Raw genomic sequence first — 16,373 nt, 5'->3', positions numbered from 1 at the left:
TACCTTGTAAGGCCAATATACTTCCATCCCTTTCCAAAGCTTGCCCAACCTGGCTGTGCCTCAGAATCACCTGGGGTGCTTATAAAGCATCTGCTTCTGGGTCTGAGAAGCAGTCTCCGGAAATGGTGTCAGGATCCCCTCTGCTGCCTGGGGTGCCGCGGGCCACCTGCTCTGTCCTCCTCCTCGCGCTCTTGACTTTTCTGACTTCCTGGCCTCCTCCACCACACCCACGGCAAAGTGCCTCATTCCCTGCACTCCCAGGTGACTGCCGATTGACCTCACACCACCTGGCAGATGGACCTAAGGATCCATCTTGCTACATTAGAGCCAGGTAACCACGCTGCTCTGCTGTCTTTTTATCCCTTCTCTGGTGAAAGCCCCAGTGTGCTCACAATTTTTTAAAACCATTTCAATCTCATGAGAAGTTTGAGGAAAGTGCCAAAACAACGTCAGAGTGTTTTTCCAGTTGACAGGTGTGACTTGGCAGTAGTGATATCTGCTTTCAGCATAGATTTCAGTAGCCAGAATTTCAATCTGGCACGGAAAGTGTAAGGATGGACAGAGCTCCTTAAATCTGATTACATAAGCAGTGAGCTCTTCATTTTACTAACACTGGCTCTGATTGAGGCAACAATAGAAATTAGTCTGAAACCTCCAGGGGGCCTGTGGCTCTGTGAATTTTTTTGTAAACAAATAAATCAGTCTTCAAGGTGCTTACCAACCATACCCTAGTCCCTATTTTCTAACCACTTCATGATCTCTCCAACAAGCCGGAGTCCCTGCTATGGAGTTTTATGTAACAGAGAACTTGGCTCCCTCCAAACTCCCGCAGAACCAAAATATAACCAATATTCTTGGATAAGGACATAACAGAGGAACTGTGAAAAGCAGGGGAAAAACTAGAGAAGTGGAGGACTGAGGAGCTGGGTTTTCTCCTTGTTTGCTTTCTTCTGTGTGGTTTTCTTGTTAGTTGCATTTGCTCTCAAGCCTTCAGTCTGCCTCTAGGTCCAGTAAGATGTGAAGCAGGCAGTCATGCCACCTTCCCGGCTGCTGCCGACCGGTGCTCCATTTTACCCACTGGATCCTGGCTCCTTGGATTTGAGGAACAAATGTTTTCATAGTAACCTTTGCCAGCTGGAAAGGAAAAGTGACTGTTGCAAATCAAAAGGCAATCCCTCCAGCTCTGTAAAAAGCATTTGGTTTTCCTTGAGTTTGTTTAAAGCTACATCATTTTAACTGTAAGGCTTTTTAAAGTACCTTCCCCAAGCTTTTCAGAAGCGGCAGTTTCATTTCTGGGAGCAAAATTCTGAAGGAGAGTACTATTTATGCTTTTTCAACATGGTTATGATAGTTAAGCTGGAAAACACCCACAAGAGTTAGTGTATATCACGTCCTTTACATCTTCCTCCTTCACGAAAGATGAAATGTTTATCCCCACCTTGTCTTCAGCCATTTCAGCAGCCAAGGGGTTGTTCTCAGACCACCTGGGAGATCCAATCTGAAATATGAATCCTGGTTCCTTTCCTGGAATCCTTTTTGCCCTTTTTCTGAGGCCGTGCACGTCAACACTTCAAGTAATTTCATCACAAAGTGATTGCTTAGGCCTCCAAATCGATGGCATTGTTGGCCGCCCTCTGTAAGGGGCTTGTTGAATGCTAGCAGGTGTGTGACTTTGCTCCTCTGGGTGTGCATGGCACACCTGCCATTGCTTGTTGATCCTGCGGGATCCTGTGTACCTGTGCAGAGGGCCAGACGTATCCGTGCTGTAACTCTTTCATCTTTAGTCTGCAGGGACTATGAAGTGAGCATTCACTTAACTGTTACTCCTTAAATTTAAACCATTATCAATACTCTTCACGTTCCCCAAATAATATACGTTTGCGAGACCAGGGATCAGGGTTAACGTCTGCTACAGCCTCCCATCTTGAGACAATTAAGACTCATCAGAGGCTGAGCCAGTGGAAAGGAAATAAACGGCTCACTTTTTGGATATGCATTCTCTCTTTCTGGCTCCCAGATGCAGTTTAGCAAATTACCTCATGGTGTCTATTGATTCACGTGCCCTAGTAACCACAAAAACTAAATCCTGGTAGCCAGAGCACGTGAAGGCAGTTCTCAAATCTGGGCATTGGATTCCATCTCGAAATAAGCATCAGTCCCAATATTTAATTATACTGAAAACAATATACGCATCAGTCATGTATCCACTGAAAATAGATTATTTTTCTGTAACTAGATTCAGGAACGCATGTAAAATTATTTCATGTTTGGTGGTTACTAATAACATCCGCACAAAATGTATGCCCTTCTATATGCCTGCCCCAAATCTAGTATTTTTTATAAAAATGCTTAGATTAGGAAATCTGAAATTGTGACTCATGTCCTATAGCACTGACACAAGGTTTAGGGTGTCTGCCACTGACATGCATACTCTTTAAGTAGTATTATCGTACATATTTGTACCGAGAAACTCTTCCTTTTTAATCTGATTTTACATTCCGTTTTGTGATTTATTCAGGTAAATATTTAAAAATATCAAGTTTTTGGTTTTCTCTCATGTCACAAACTAAATTATTTCTAAAAACCTAAACTATGATCTTTCCCAATTAAAAACTTCATTTCTAAACTCCTGTTTTTTAAGAGTTTTTCAAGTTTTCCTGTTTTCAAGTTAGAGTCACCTGGAGATGCTTTAACCGGCTGATACCTGGACCCCACCCTCACGGTTTAAGTTCCCACGTGGGGTCCTGTCATGAGGGTGATTTCAGCACACCCAGATGCTTGAGTCTTCAGAGTTGGCATTCGCTCTTGTCACTTTCCACGAGGAAGTAAATAACAAACATGCCGAGTTTTATGCGTTAACTTCTGCTAGGATAAAATATGTTCTTTATTCTTATGTTCCAGGCAACTTTCCAGACAGTACAGCTGACAGCAGCTGCAGAAATCGACACCTATAACCCTCAGGTATATGTGATCGAAGAGAACACCATCACGGTGAGTGCATCACATCCCTCCCTGTGGGCGCTGGACAATCTGGAACAGTCGTTTTCTCACCTATGTGTGTACAGAAGTCTCTTACTGAAACTCGAAAAGTCTAATGTTTATCACGTTGAGCTGTTGCTAAGGGTGTTTGCTACTCAAAAAAGCCCAGTAGTATACCTGCCCCCCGGCCCATCCCCACGTGGGCAAAGCTGGATCAGAAGTGATGGTCCAACAGAAGGCACCACGGAAGGGGCCCCACCTCGCTGTGGCTCTCTCCTCCCTGCTCCAGGCCTCAGCCAGCACCCCGGCTCCTCCTTTCCGCTCACGCTTACCCAAAGCAGTCTACGTCCTGGGCCATGACATCTAAGTCATGCTCATTTGAATCACACATAGTATTTTAGACTATTTTTTAAAAAGAAGTGCTGAAGTATGCTTAATAAATAAGGCATTTATTAGAGGGCTTTTTCTTTTTTTTAAGTAGTACTCCTTATAACTAGACACTGACACTGTGTGAAACATCCATTCATTAGATCTTCAATCTAGAAAACTATAAATGCTTCTCTTCATTAAAAAAAAAAAAAAAAAAGGTTTGGCAAAGAAACATACGTTCACAGAAAACAAAGGCTCACTGTTCCAAGAGCTGGCGCGGCATAGCCTTCCTCTGCACTGGAACCCTGGTTAGAGCACGCCGTATTTAGATACAGCGGGATCTCCATGCTCAGCTAATCTGCTGGCAGAGCCCTGGGCGTTTTCCTCCCAACGCTTTTGTTGGGAGTTGGAAGCCAGTTCAAGACTCTGCCCCCAAGGCCCGCTTGGTAGCTGGCCTCAGTCCACTGCTGCAGTCTATGGACTTGGCTATAAAGCCAGTGGCCTCGTGAACGCTGGACCTCTCTCCATGCCTAAGAGTGGAGCTCACAGCACTGCTGTCCCACTACTGTCCCAGCAAAAAGGATGCCACACAGAGGATGCTTCTCTGCTTCTGGTTAAGGACTATCAGCGAAGGCCCACACCCTCTCTTCAGAGGCTGGGGTGTGGAAAATCAGAAATGGAGCCAAAGGAAACGTGGGACTCAAATTCAACGTGCTATGAACTTAGCCTTGAGGGGAAGTACTATAGATATTTTAAAAGTTCATTTCAGAAGAATGTAGTATTCAGACAATAGCTGGACCTCTGCTGAAATCTTTTTTTTTTAAAGAAAGCAGTATTAAATAAATGTATTAATTAAAAATTCAAATTAACAGTTTCAATGCACCTTTTGGGAGATTTTTCTTTTCCTGGTTTTCTCTGAGCAATACTGAAAAATAATAGAGGCCAACTAGTTTACTTGTGTCTATAAAAATATTTTTGGAATCCAGATACTATTTATCCAAATAATAAATTGACCTATCCCTATAGGTAGACAAGTGATTCTTAAATTTATTTGAATTCCAGGCCCACTTAAAAAGCTGATACAAAAATCCTGTACTCATGGTTTCCTTGAGATCCATGGAGCCTAGATTAGGATGTTCTAGAATAGAGAGAAGTAGAGATATGACTGCCATTAAGCAGTGAACTATATAAATTTATAGTTTATTCCTAAATTTATAAAACCTTAGTTTAGCTCTTAAAAATCCAAATGAGAAGAAATACAGTCACCAAAAGGCCAGACTGAAGTTTATCCCAACTCATAAATTCTGTGGTGAAGAGCAGCTTACCTGCCACTGTAATTCAGTGTTAAAGCAAGGAAATAAATTCGCTTCTCTCCCCTTGATTGGCTCCAAAATTAACTCCTTAAGAATGGCTGTGATTCTTCCTCCAATTAAAAAGAAGTGTTACAGTGCTACTGTTAGAACTCTTAGGGCAGCCATGCTATTAAAGCCCCAAAGACTGCCAGGAAGTGGAGGTTAAGAACCACGCGTAACCTCAAGGGCAGTTTATCACTGAAAAGGCCAGCGTGAGCCCTGAGATACTGCTTCTGCTTGCGGGCAATCCCTACCAAGTAATCGCGAGTGAGCGGAAGTGAAGTCAGCGTTTTAGGGGCCTAACTCAAGGTGGTGGTGGTTGGTACTGTTTAATCACAAGGGATTTGGGTTGTTAATTTGTTGTCTCCTCCCCAAGACTGGGTTCCAAGTGCTTTCGCTTGATGATGAGACTGGATGCCAGACGCTAAAGTGTCACTTTCATAAGTGACTAACGCATCTGAGATCATCAGAGGCGACATACCCGCTAAGCACTGACGCACCTGAAGGAAATGGGCAGACTCGCGTGCGTTGCCTGTGTTGCAGGCGTGTTTTCTCTCGAGACTGTCCTGCACAGTGTTTCACTGAGGAGTACGACTGTGAGGAAGTCACATCCCCTTCCTGCACCATCAATTACAAAATTAGGGGATTTGACTAGACCATTTCACTTTTCGCAGTGCTAAAATTTACGTAACTGTTCTGTATACACACTTACAGATTCCCATTACGATAATGAAGCCCCACGAGAAAGCTGAAGTACCAACCGGGGTTGTAGTGGGAAGTGTCATCGCTGGAATCCTTTTGCTATTAGCTCTGGTTGCAGTTTTATGGAAGGTAAGAAATGTTTCATATTTAAAAATACGGGGTCCTGAAGACCTGTCCTGAATTTCCTTTTCACAGAGCAACCCTAAGTTTTACTTGGTACCTCCTTGTCTATCATAAGAAAAAAGGAAATGCAGGTTTATTTGCAAATTCTCACTCATGTTCTAGAAGATAATGAGTAAGGGCGGTATCTCCTTGGCCTTGGTCCCTTTTCTCCAGCCTTCCTTTCATCCAGCCCCTGAATATTTTGTTCAGCAGCAAATAAGTAGACCCTGAAAAATTTAACTTTATGCAGTTCATTTCAACTCTGGGTATTTAATCTCCTCACTGAAGGGCTGATGCCAGGTCAACACTCTGCACACTGCCCTCTCCAGAGCCCCACAATTCCCCGAGGTGCGGGGGGGGGGGGGGGGGGGGGGCTGGGTCCCATACGGAATAAGCCAGGAGTGGTAATGTGCTTACATCATCATCTTACAGCTTGGATTCTTCAAAAGAAAATACGAAAAAATGACCAAAAACCCGGATGAAACTGATGAGACCACAGAACTCAACAGCTGAACCGCCCGCGGCTCCCACTGCAGTGGGAAGCGGCTGCATCACAGGCAGGGTTTACTGCTCGCGTGAACGGATCTTTTAAAAATCCCAGTGTCACTTAATAATATTATAGCTAAACTAGAACTGCAGGTCAGTTTGGAAAGAAATTGTGAGGGGTTTGGGAGGGCAGGGGTATAAAGGGTAAGACTATTTTATATGGGGGGAAAGTGATCGTCACACTGGCTGGTCCAGCGTTTACATGCAATGTTTCCAAACAGAAGTCTTAAAGAAAAATATAACCTTTCTCAGATTTTTTGGGGGGAAAGCCCAGTCATTTACAATGATTGTTCCTAAACAACAACAAAAGTGAAAGTATTTGGTATAGATATAGAATTGGATATATTGATGCTCATGGAAAAAAAAAACACAGGCCTTCAAGGTATGCTGCTCGTCCAAAGTGGCCACAGAGGGTATTTTCAGTGATAATTTTGTTTACACACTAGGTAAAATTTGCTGTTGTCAGCCCACAGCTGCTTCCTCAGAGTTCCTTTTTTACCAGGTACTTATCAAAACATGCCTGATGACTGGTAGGAGCCTCCTGCAGAGGAAATCTCCATTTCAGTGGGGGAGGGTTAGGGGCCTAAATGACTTAGAGGCCAAAGCACAAACTTTTGTTCAAAATCTGTAACATCATTTATGATAAAATCTTGTCTGCTGGAGGCCCCGCCTGGAAGGAGGAGAACATTTTTCTCCTTTAGGATGCATAACTGGCTGACCTGACTGGCTGGCAGGGACCTTGTGAATTTTTGAAAGATGAGTAATTTCTTTGGAATCCTTCCTTCTTCCACAATGAACCTCTCCCACCTCCTGCTGCCTGCCTTCCTCCTCAGGAATCCAGAGTTTTCCACCCTCCTGTAACCCCGTGTCCAAATCTCCTGCTCCCTGGGCAGCGGCTCTTCTTCAGGCATGAGAAGGAAGTCATCTGTTTCACTTCCACACCTGTGTGAATTACTGTATAATCCCCTTAACTTCAGGGAGCTATTTTCATTTGTTGCTAAACATGCAAGAAAAGCCCAAGTGAAATGTCTAATTGTTGAGATTTCAGGCAGGGTAAACAAGGTAAAGTATAAACATCTCAGGAATTTGCAAGACGAGGAGACATTAGAAACCACCAGGTCAGCATGTGCACCTGCTGTGCTTGCCTGTTTCTGGAAGACTTACACTTCCAGACGGACTTGCCCCCGGGAGTCTGCTCACCAGGCAGTCTCGGGCCAGTTCCTGAGAGTCTTTAGTCACCAGATTGGGATGAAGCCTGGTGACCTGTATTTTACAAGCATCCTGGCCCTTATGATGTAAATGGGCCACCGTGAGGACCACCACCCATTTCTCCTTCTGCACCTTCTGCCCTCTACTTCTGAGCCCACACATCCTCTAGGAGGGACTGGCAGAAAAAGGGCAGAGGCAAAGGCAGTGGGGACTATTTTACGTCAGAAAGTACATAGCTAAAGTTTCAGACAAGTCACTCAGCCTCTGTAAACTTCAGTGTCCCTGTTCTAAAATGGGGAGACTGTGGTGGAGCTCAGCAGCGACGCTTTTAACTTTAAAAACCTACTTTATCTGGGTTTCTTATAACACAAATAGACAATCCTCCAAGAATCTGACAATGAAAAGAAGTCAGAGGAAAACAGGTATCTGCCCACGTGTGCCTGTGATGGCAGTGCAGCACTGTCTGCACAGTTACACGATTTATTTTGCATCTGACAAAACAAAGGTGAAAGAAAACCCAAACGATTAGAAATAAAACATCAGGGGTTTATAGCAAACACAGCATGGTATTCTCTAGAATACCATGTGCTAGAGCCTAATTCTTATAACAGCTGGATTCAAACTGTTTCATTCCAAGAAAAACTGTTTTTAAGAGAGAGTGGAGGAGAAACTGGTCATTAAACTGATGAAGACTGATGAATAAACTGGGTAACTGCTGCACATACTTACTAGTTTTCCAGTGTGACATACTGAGAATTATAGCATGCCATCCTTTTATTTCACTCTGCCTCACCTTCCTAGGGAAACACCACTCTGAGGTCACAAACCCACGCGAGCTTGCGAGCTCTGGCGAGCCTTGCCTTGGATGAGCCACCCTGATGGCGCTGCTGGCATGAAGGAGTTGGGTTACTATAAACTGAAAAATCAGCCACTTGTCTGCACCATGTCTCACGCTGGGGCAGGGCCTCTCAGCCTTGGCACTACTGACGTGGGGCCAGGCAGCTCTTTCTTTGTGGGGCCTGCCCCGTGCACTGTAGGATGCTCAGCAGTATCGTGGCCTCTATCTACGGCCTCTCTACCTACCAATGCCAGACGCTCCCTCTCCCAGTAACTGTGGTGATCAAAAAAGGTCTCCAGACATTGGCTAATGCCTCCTGAAAGGCAAAAATCACCCCAACTGAGAACCACTGCACTCAGAGCAAGTGGCCTGAATACACAACTTCTGTTACCAGATCACAAATTTGAGGCAGAGGCTCTAGTGAGAAGTATTTCTCAAGCACTTTTAAGCAAAGTTTGAGTATTCATCCAAGAAATTAAAAAAAAGAAAAAAAAAAAAAAAAGCTCTGTATTCCTATTCAGCCATACTTTTGTTTTAAAAGTAAGCAGAATATGAGGCTTAAAAAATGTCATCTTAAAGTTTCCATTTCATAAATGGTGTATAGACAATATGTATAGAATGTGACGAGAACTGAGTTGCTTCGTGCATGGCTGCCACACACGCCTTACAAAACAGTAAAGTAAAAGCCTGTGAAGAAATTGCATTGAGATTTGAATTTGTGCGTTGTTCACTTTAGCAGTGAAATGAGAACTGGACAGATTCCTAGCTGGCTGTGTTATTTTTATAAAATAGTAAAAGTTATTAACTGTGAAAAGAAAACTAAAACCAATTTATCATAATCACGCAAGTGATTATACTAAAAGTAATTACAGAAGCTATAATTTTATAATGTATCTATTCTGACATACAGCTGTAACTTAATATATGGCAATCTTGTAAATTAAGACATCATTAAACAGAAAGCATTAAATAGGATTCCTCAAACTGAGCTCCCTGGTCCATCTTTAATATAATTTGCACACAGAAAATAATTATATACACAACTTTTAGGACTATGCCCTCATTTTAATCCATTCAGAAGACTAGACATCTAGAGGTCAAAGGTATACTGGGGTAAAGTTTGAAAGGAAAATGGTAACTATTTCTTTCGACCTTAAAGCATGAAAAATGTAGCCATTATGTAAATATAAAAAAGTGGTTTCCTGAGTTATTTTGGCAGATAAAGTCAGAATATAAATGTATATATTGCACAACTATGTTAAATTGTATATTTTTTTAAAGACAAACTGTCGTCGATAGTTTCCTTCACACAATGTATAAATCTTCGTTAAGTACATTTGCTTTTTTGATAAACTGGTTTTTGTCTTTTTTCTCTCCATCAAAAAATGTAAAAATGAATACGCATGTTTGTATATGAAGGTTCACAATTCATTTGATTTCTAAGAAACAAAATCAAACTGCAGCAGTAATCAACATAAATTAGTTAAGAGCTTTGCCCCTATTAAAGTATGACAATCAAAACAGAAAAGTATTATTTAATTGTAAACCACTCTTTACATACCACATGACTATCATTAAAATCGTTTTGAAAATAAAGCTATTTACTTTGGAATTTGAATTTTATTTTACTGTATTTATCTTATGCACTCACTGTGCTTCAGAACACATTCAGGACTCAATATAAGAAGAGTAAGGATGTATCTAGTCTCTTACATTAGTAGCAGTGGCTCCAAGGATGCTTTGCAGGAACCCTAAACCTCCTTCACAGTTTAGAGACTGGTGTAAAGGCTTGCTCCTCACAGTGTGGTCGATGGCGAGGCAGTGCTGCATCACCTGGAGCCCGTTTCAAAATGCACATCTCAGGTGCTGAATTACAGGTGAAAGTTTAACAAGATCACCAGATGATTCACATTATGTTAAAGTCTGAGACGCACTACCCTAAAGCACAAGTCACCTCTAGAAATAAATGTGTTTGATGGAAAAAAAAAAAAACCGGTCCAACTGCTGCAGCCTACGTGAGTAGTCATCTGCATAGTTTTTAAAAACAATTTAATAGTAAGCAAGAGGGCTTACATATTCTTAAGGATTAACTATGTTGAAAAGAATGTGCTGAAATTATAAAACAAGATACACATCCGGCTCAGAGACTGGCCATCACTGTGCAGACGGTGCAAAGATGCAAAGGTTGCAGGGTATGTGTTGCCTTTCGCACCTGTGCACAAACATCTCCAGTTCCTACCAGGTGATCCCTCACACGCCTTCCCCTATTCAGCCCATCTCAGTTCTGGCGAAGCACACCATAAGGGCAGCTTATTGCAGAACCACCACCAGTAAGTGTATCTGGTATGGTTTGTACATTAAAATACAACTTTGGAGCAAAAGAACATTCATTTTTCTTTGTCACAGAGGTTAGGAAGTGCTGCTAAAGACCTTTATCAAATCTATCATTCTCTCCCAAATCAGAAACGTTTTATATTTATGTACTTTTTAAAAGTAATTCCTTTTGTTTATTACATATCCCCTTTAAAAAAAACTACATAGAGCATTTTTGAAAAAATTCCTCCCTCATCCTATCAAAATCCTTTAATATTCTAAACTATGATACCAATTAAAGATCGGACATCATCTTATTCAAAAAAAGGGACTGATTTTTATCTGAGGACCACTCCAACCTAACTAAAAGAAAAGGCTACTAACTAAACCGAACTTCTTGATTCTGTGCAAGATAAAAGTAAAAAGCAAACGCAACTTGTTCTTACTATAGCCCTGGCTCTACTGCCCTCTGCTGGGTGAGCTACCTAACTACACCACACAAATCATTACTGCCTTAAGAGAGGCCTTTACGGCAACTAGATGCTCAGCAACTATGTAAGACGTTACAGGATGGGAGTGAGGAAGAACGTGCAGAAGGAAACCTGCGCCTATCCACTCGTTCGTCTAGCCAAATACTTTTATGCGTCTGTGAGCACTACAACGACACATCACATCAGGTGTGTTTAATTTGGGGGCACAACACTTAACACCAACAGAACTTCTGAGTGCTCCTGAGTGCATGTCGTGGTTAGACACTGCGGTGACAGAGACAGAAGTCCCTGGCCTCAGCAAGTTGACAGTCTAGTGATGGAGATAAACTAACAGATGTAGTACATGAGGTTAAGTGCCACTGCAAGATATAAAGCAGAGCAAAGGAACAGCAATCCACCTTTAAGTAGGGTAGTCAGAGAAGGCTCTCCAAGGAGATGACACTGAATCAGGGAGGAAGCGAGGAAATTGTGAGGAAGCGGACTACAGGAATACCTGGAGGAAGGGTATTCTACACGAAGGGACAGGCAAGGACCCTTAGGGAGAATAAGCCTGCCACAAAGCACCACACCAAAGCAGGGCGCCTGGAGCAAGAGAGGAGGAGGGTGAGAGAGGCAGGCAGGAGCCTGATCACGTAGCTTGTAGGTCACAGTGAGAACACGGAGGTTCTAGGATGTGATTACCTATCAGAAGAAGATTCAAGTAGGATGACGAAGTGACCTAAGTGGGAGAAGGAAGTGGGAACTGTCGCGAGGCCACGGCAACAGTCCAAGAGAAGTGGAGTGGCCTGGATGACAAATGCAGCAGCGGAAAAAAGAAATGAGTGGATTCAAAAGATATCCAGGAATCGTTTTCTAATTCTCCAATAGGTTCATTCAGGGACCTAAAATCAAGATTTAACGTCTGGCTTCTTAATCACTGTTTCTCAAAACATACTGAAAATACAGTGACTCGACATCATATCTAAAGGACAAAAATATCCACAAAATCACAAAACACTTCACTTGTTGACCATCTGCTGTTACTTTCATTCAAAGATAAAATTCTTTAAATTTTGCTACCTGTTAAAAAAAACTTGAAACACAAGTAATCTGAGTTTCCTACTTCTTGGGTGAATCTACATAGGCTGTCATACAAAGCCACAGTTCCAAAGTGACTTTAAATATTACAATCCACGTAAAGGCCAGTTTTTTTTAGGTTACTCTTCTAATTAGTTAAGCAGCTAAGTGGCAGGTATAGAAAGGCTGTGTCAGAGTGATACTAGCCTGTTAATACCTCACCACCAATTAACTCTGCCACACCTAAGAAAGTGGGGATCAACAAAGACCCTATTTAAATCCACTGCAGTGCACTAAAAACTGTCTGGGACCTTCCATCCCAATTTTAACATGCCCCAGATTAACTCCTCTCTGTACTGGAGACTTAAAAGCAAAATAATCTGTGTTCCTGACTTAGAACAAAACCTACTTAAAATGAAGATATGATTCTTCAAAATAACATGCTTAGAGAATGTTTTCTGTTCTTTAAATATTTAATTACCATCAATAAAGATCCTTTAAAGAAATATTTGAGTAGAAAAATCCTGAAACCCACATATACCTCATATGGACACGTATGACATAATAAACAAACACCATATGAGCAACAAGGGTGCACAGTCCTCAGACTACCTGGCGGCCCAGCCATCTCACGATACTGTGCCTGCACAGAAGGCAACTGACTCTTGTCCGACCAGCAGCCCCTGCTCTCGAACGGAAGCAGGACAGTGTTCGGTGGAAGGGAGGCGGGCAATGAATTCTGAGAGGGTAAGGCTGAGACCAGACAGGCAGCCCCGTCTCAGTAAGAGAAGAGTTGGTGGAGGATTTGTCTGCCTTCCCAGGACTCCTCTGGTCAGATCTCTAAAGAGGAAAAGGAATTAGCACCAAGTAAGCAGGAGATTCCTAATGTCCACATGGCTGCTCTGTAGGTCCCAGCCAGACAGGATGTAGGATCTTCCCCATGGTATCTAAGGCTGACGGACAAACACCACTGGTAGGTGCCTGGCACAGAACAGGCATTCAATATTTGTTGAATAAATGAATTCCTTAGGTAAAAAATGCTTTACTAGATGTAACAAATGATAGTACTGAAGAAAAAAAAAAATCTATGGGTATGAAAGTTAAGTCTTTGTTCCCAAAATGCATTATGAAAATTTTATGATGATGTCACCTGCCCCAAATTATGCCAATATATTATTACTTTAAAAACTATATGGGGTCATAGCAAGATGGCAAGGCAGCAGGATGCGGAGCTCACCTCCCCCAACAAACACATCAAAAATACATCTACGTGTGGAACAATTCACACAGAAGACGAACGAAACTGGCAAAAGAACTCCTATACAACTGAAACGGCAAGATTTTCACATAACCGGGTAGGATGGAAAAGAGCCATAAAGCTGGGCCCTCCGCCCCTGGAAGGGATCTGAAAGGAAGAGAAGGGCGAGCGGGTTGGGCCAGAGACTGGGCATCCCAGTCCTGGGGTCCTACGCAGAGGAGACAAGCCTGGCTGGTTGCCGGGAAAACTGCTGGGGCAGATAGAAAGGCTGGAGAAGCCTACACTCTGCTCGAGGGGTGCGCGTGTGCTGGCGTGCCCACAGCCAGGGTGGAGGGGGCCTTGCACTGGTAGCGGCTGCCTCACGGCACTCCCAAACAGCACTCCCCACTCTGAGCAGGGCGAACACGCTGGGCCCCGCTCACTCCACATCACATCCTGGCCTGGGACCTCAGCCAGCCAGACCCTGGGGAAGACTCCATCCAGCGATGCAGAGACAGCCTGGGGGGCCTGGGGTGATCTGGATGGGGCGGCAACGGGCACACGCACGGGCAGTGCCACAGCAACAGGCTGCAGTCAGTCTCCCGGCAAAGCAAGCACCCTGGCCCCACCCACTCCACAGCCTGGCACCGGATCCAGGGCAGACAGGTCCTGGGAAGACTGCCACAGATGCAGCCCACACCTCCGGTGGCAGAACAGCCACCTCAGTTCCTGCAGCCACATGCCCCAATCTCCAGCCCCAGCCGAGCAAACACTCCAGCCCCCATCACTCCAAGCCACAGCCCTGCCCCAGATCTGGGAGGAACAAAACAGGGGAAGAGACGGGGCCCCGGGCTGTGTGCAGGCAGAGCGCAGACACCTACACAGGCAACATGCCGGTCCTCTGTGAGCTCACAGGCCGCAACTTGCTTCAGCACTCCCCTCCTCTGGGGCAGAACACACACTCAAGGGGAGGGGAGCCTGACTGAGCCCCACCCTCAGAGCTTCTACTCCCTTATCAGCGTGGTGACAGCCATGGAGCATAAAGGAAGGCCCGCCTCACACCCTTGCACCAGCTATAACCCCCTAAAAACGTGACGGCGGCCACACACTCTGAGGAAAGACGTGGCTGGCACCCACATCAAAACAAGCCCTTACACCAAAGACTCTGGACACACAGTCTGCACAGGGACGCTCCCACATAAAAACACCCTGTCAAGACTACAACAGGTAACTGTTTCTCCTATTTTCACAGAGACAAAGAAAGTTAAGTAAAATGAAAAGGCAGAGGAACTAGAACCAATTAAAAGAGTAAGAGAAATCCCCTGAAAGAATAAATAATGAAACAGAGTTCATCAGCATACCAGACCCTGAGTCTAAAAAGGTGGTAATAAAAAATACTAACTGAATTAAGAAAGCTTATTGATGTAAATGCAGATCACTGTAAGGAGGAACTAGAAACCACAAAGATGAACCAATCAAAAATAGATAATTCAATTTTATAGATTAAAAACAATCCAGAAGCAATGAAGAGGCAACTAAATAACACAGGAGAATAAGTGATCTGGAAGATGGAATAATGGAAATCACCCAATCAGGATAGCAGACAGAAAGAAAAATTTTCTTAAATGAAGTAACATCAAACATGCCAACCTGCACATAACAGGGGTTCCAAAAGGAGAAAAGAGAGAGAAGGGGATCAAAAATGTAATTAAAGAAATTATGGATGAAAACTTCCCAAACCTGAAGGAGGAAACAGATATACAAACAGAGGTTCCCAAACAAGATGAACCCAAACAGACCCACACCAAGATATGCCACAGTTAAAATGGCAACAGGTAAAGATAAAAAGAAGATTCTAAAGGCAATAAGAGAAAAACAAAGAGTCAGTTACAAGGGATCCCCCGTAAGGTTATCAGCTAATTTCTCTACAGAAACTCTGCAGGCCAAAGTCCTGAAAGGGAAAAACGTGCAACCTATGATGCTCTACCCAGCCAGACTACCACTTAGAATAGAAGAGGAGATAGAGAATTCCTTAGACAAACAGAAACTAAAAAAAAAACAGCAATACTAAACCTACACTGTAAGAAATATTGAAGGGTCTTCTCTAAATGGAAAAAAAAAATCTATTGGAAAGGGAAAATCCCAATACGAAAGACAAATATAAAGTAAGGACTGAAGATCACTTAAGCCAGTACACAGATTAAAAAGCAAACAGAAAATGTAAAAGCAATTATAACTACAATAAGCAGTGAAAGGATAAATATGAAGATGTAAAACAGCTCACCAAAATCACAAAATGTGGAGGAGGGGAGTAAAAAACATAGATCTTTTAGAATGTGTTTGAACTTGAATAACTTATCAGTTTAATCAAGTTGATAGGGGATTATGGTTCAAGATGGCGGAATAGAAGGACGTGCACTCACTCCCTCTTGCAAGAGCTCCGGAATCACAACTAACTGCTGAACAATCATCGACAGGAAGACACTGGAACTCACCGAAAAAGATACCACCACATCCAGAGACAAAGGAGAAGCTGCAATGAGACGGTAGGAGGGGCGCAATCACAATAAAATCAAATCCCATAATCTCTGGGTGGGCGACTCACAAACTGGAGAACAGTTACACCACAGAAGTCCACCCACTGGAGTGAGGGTTCTGAGCCCCACGTCAGGCTTCCCAACCTGGGGGTCTGGCAATCGGGGGAGGAATCCCCAGAGAATCAGACGTTGAAGGCCAGCAGGATTTGACTGCAGGACCTCCACAGGACTGGGGGAAACAGAGACTCCACTCTTGGAGGGCACACAAGAAATACTGTGCACACCAGGACCCAGGGGAAAGGAGCAGTGACCCCATAGGAGACGGAACCAGACCTACCTGCTGGTGTTGGAGCGTCGCCTGTGGCTCACCAAGGGGACAGGGCTGCTAGTGTTGGGGTTCTGGGAGAGCTCACTGGCATGAGCCCACCCAAAGTCCACCATTAGCCCCTCCAAAGGGCCTCTAAGCTCCAGTGATGGGTCGCCTCAGGCCAAACAACCAACAGGGTGGGAACTCAGCCCCACCCATCTGCAGACAACCAGATTAAAGTTCTACTGAGCTCTACCCACCAGAGCTAAGCCCAG

General features: G+C 43.7%; 2 protein-coding genes across 3 annotated transcripts in view; one reads left to right on the top strand and one right to left on the bottom strand.

Moving 5' to 3' along the window:
• Positions 1-9,769, top strand: part of ITGA2 (integrin subunit alpha 2) — a 93,595-nt gene extending 83,826 nt beyond the window's left edge. Inside the window, exons 28-30 of the mRNA XM_057743659.1 lie at positions 2,902-2,991; positions 5,415-5,531; positions 5,997-9,769. Coding sequence (XP_057599642.1) covers positions 2,902-2,991; positions 5,415-5,531; positions 5,997-6,077 — 288 coding nt within the window. The 3' untranslated portion in view covers positions 6,078-9,769. The remainder of the gene's footprint in view (positions 1-2,901; positions 2,992-5,414; positions 5,532-5,996) is intronic.
• MOCS2 (molybdenum cofactor synthesis 2) overlaps positions 1-16,373 on the bottom strand; it is a 48,405-nt gene that overhangs the window by 13,539 nt on the left and 18,493 nt on the right. The window lies entirely within an intron of this gene.

Source organism: Hippopotamus amphibius, chromosome 1, assembly GCF_030028045.1.
Source record: "Hippopotamus amphibius kiboko isolate mHipAmp2 chromosome 1, mHipAmp2.hap2, whole genome shotgun sequence".
Classification (NCBI taxonomy): domain Eukaryota; kingdom Metazoa; phylum Chordata; class Mammalia; order Artiodactyla; family Hippopotamidae; genus Hippopotamus; species Hippopotamus amphibius.
Note: the sequence above shows the minus strand (reverse complement) of the source record. Positions and strands in the feature narration are given on the sequence as shown.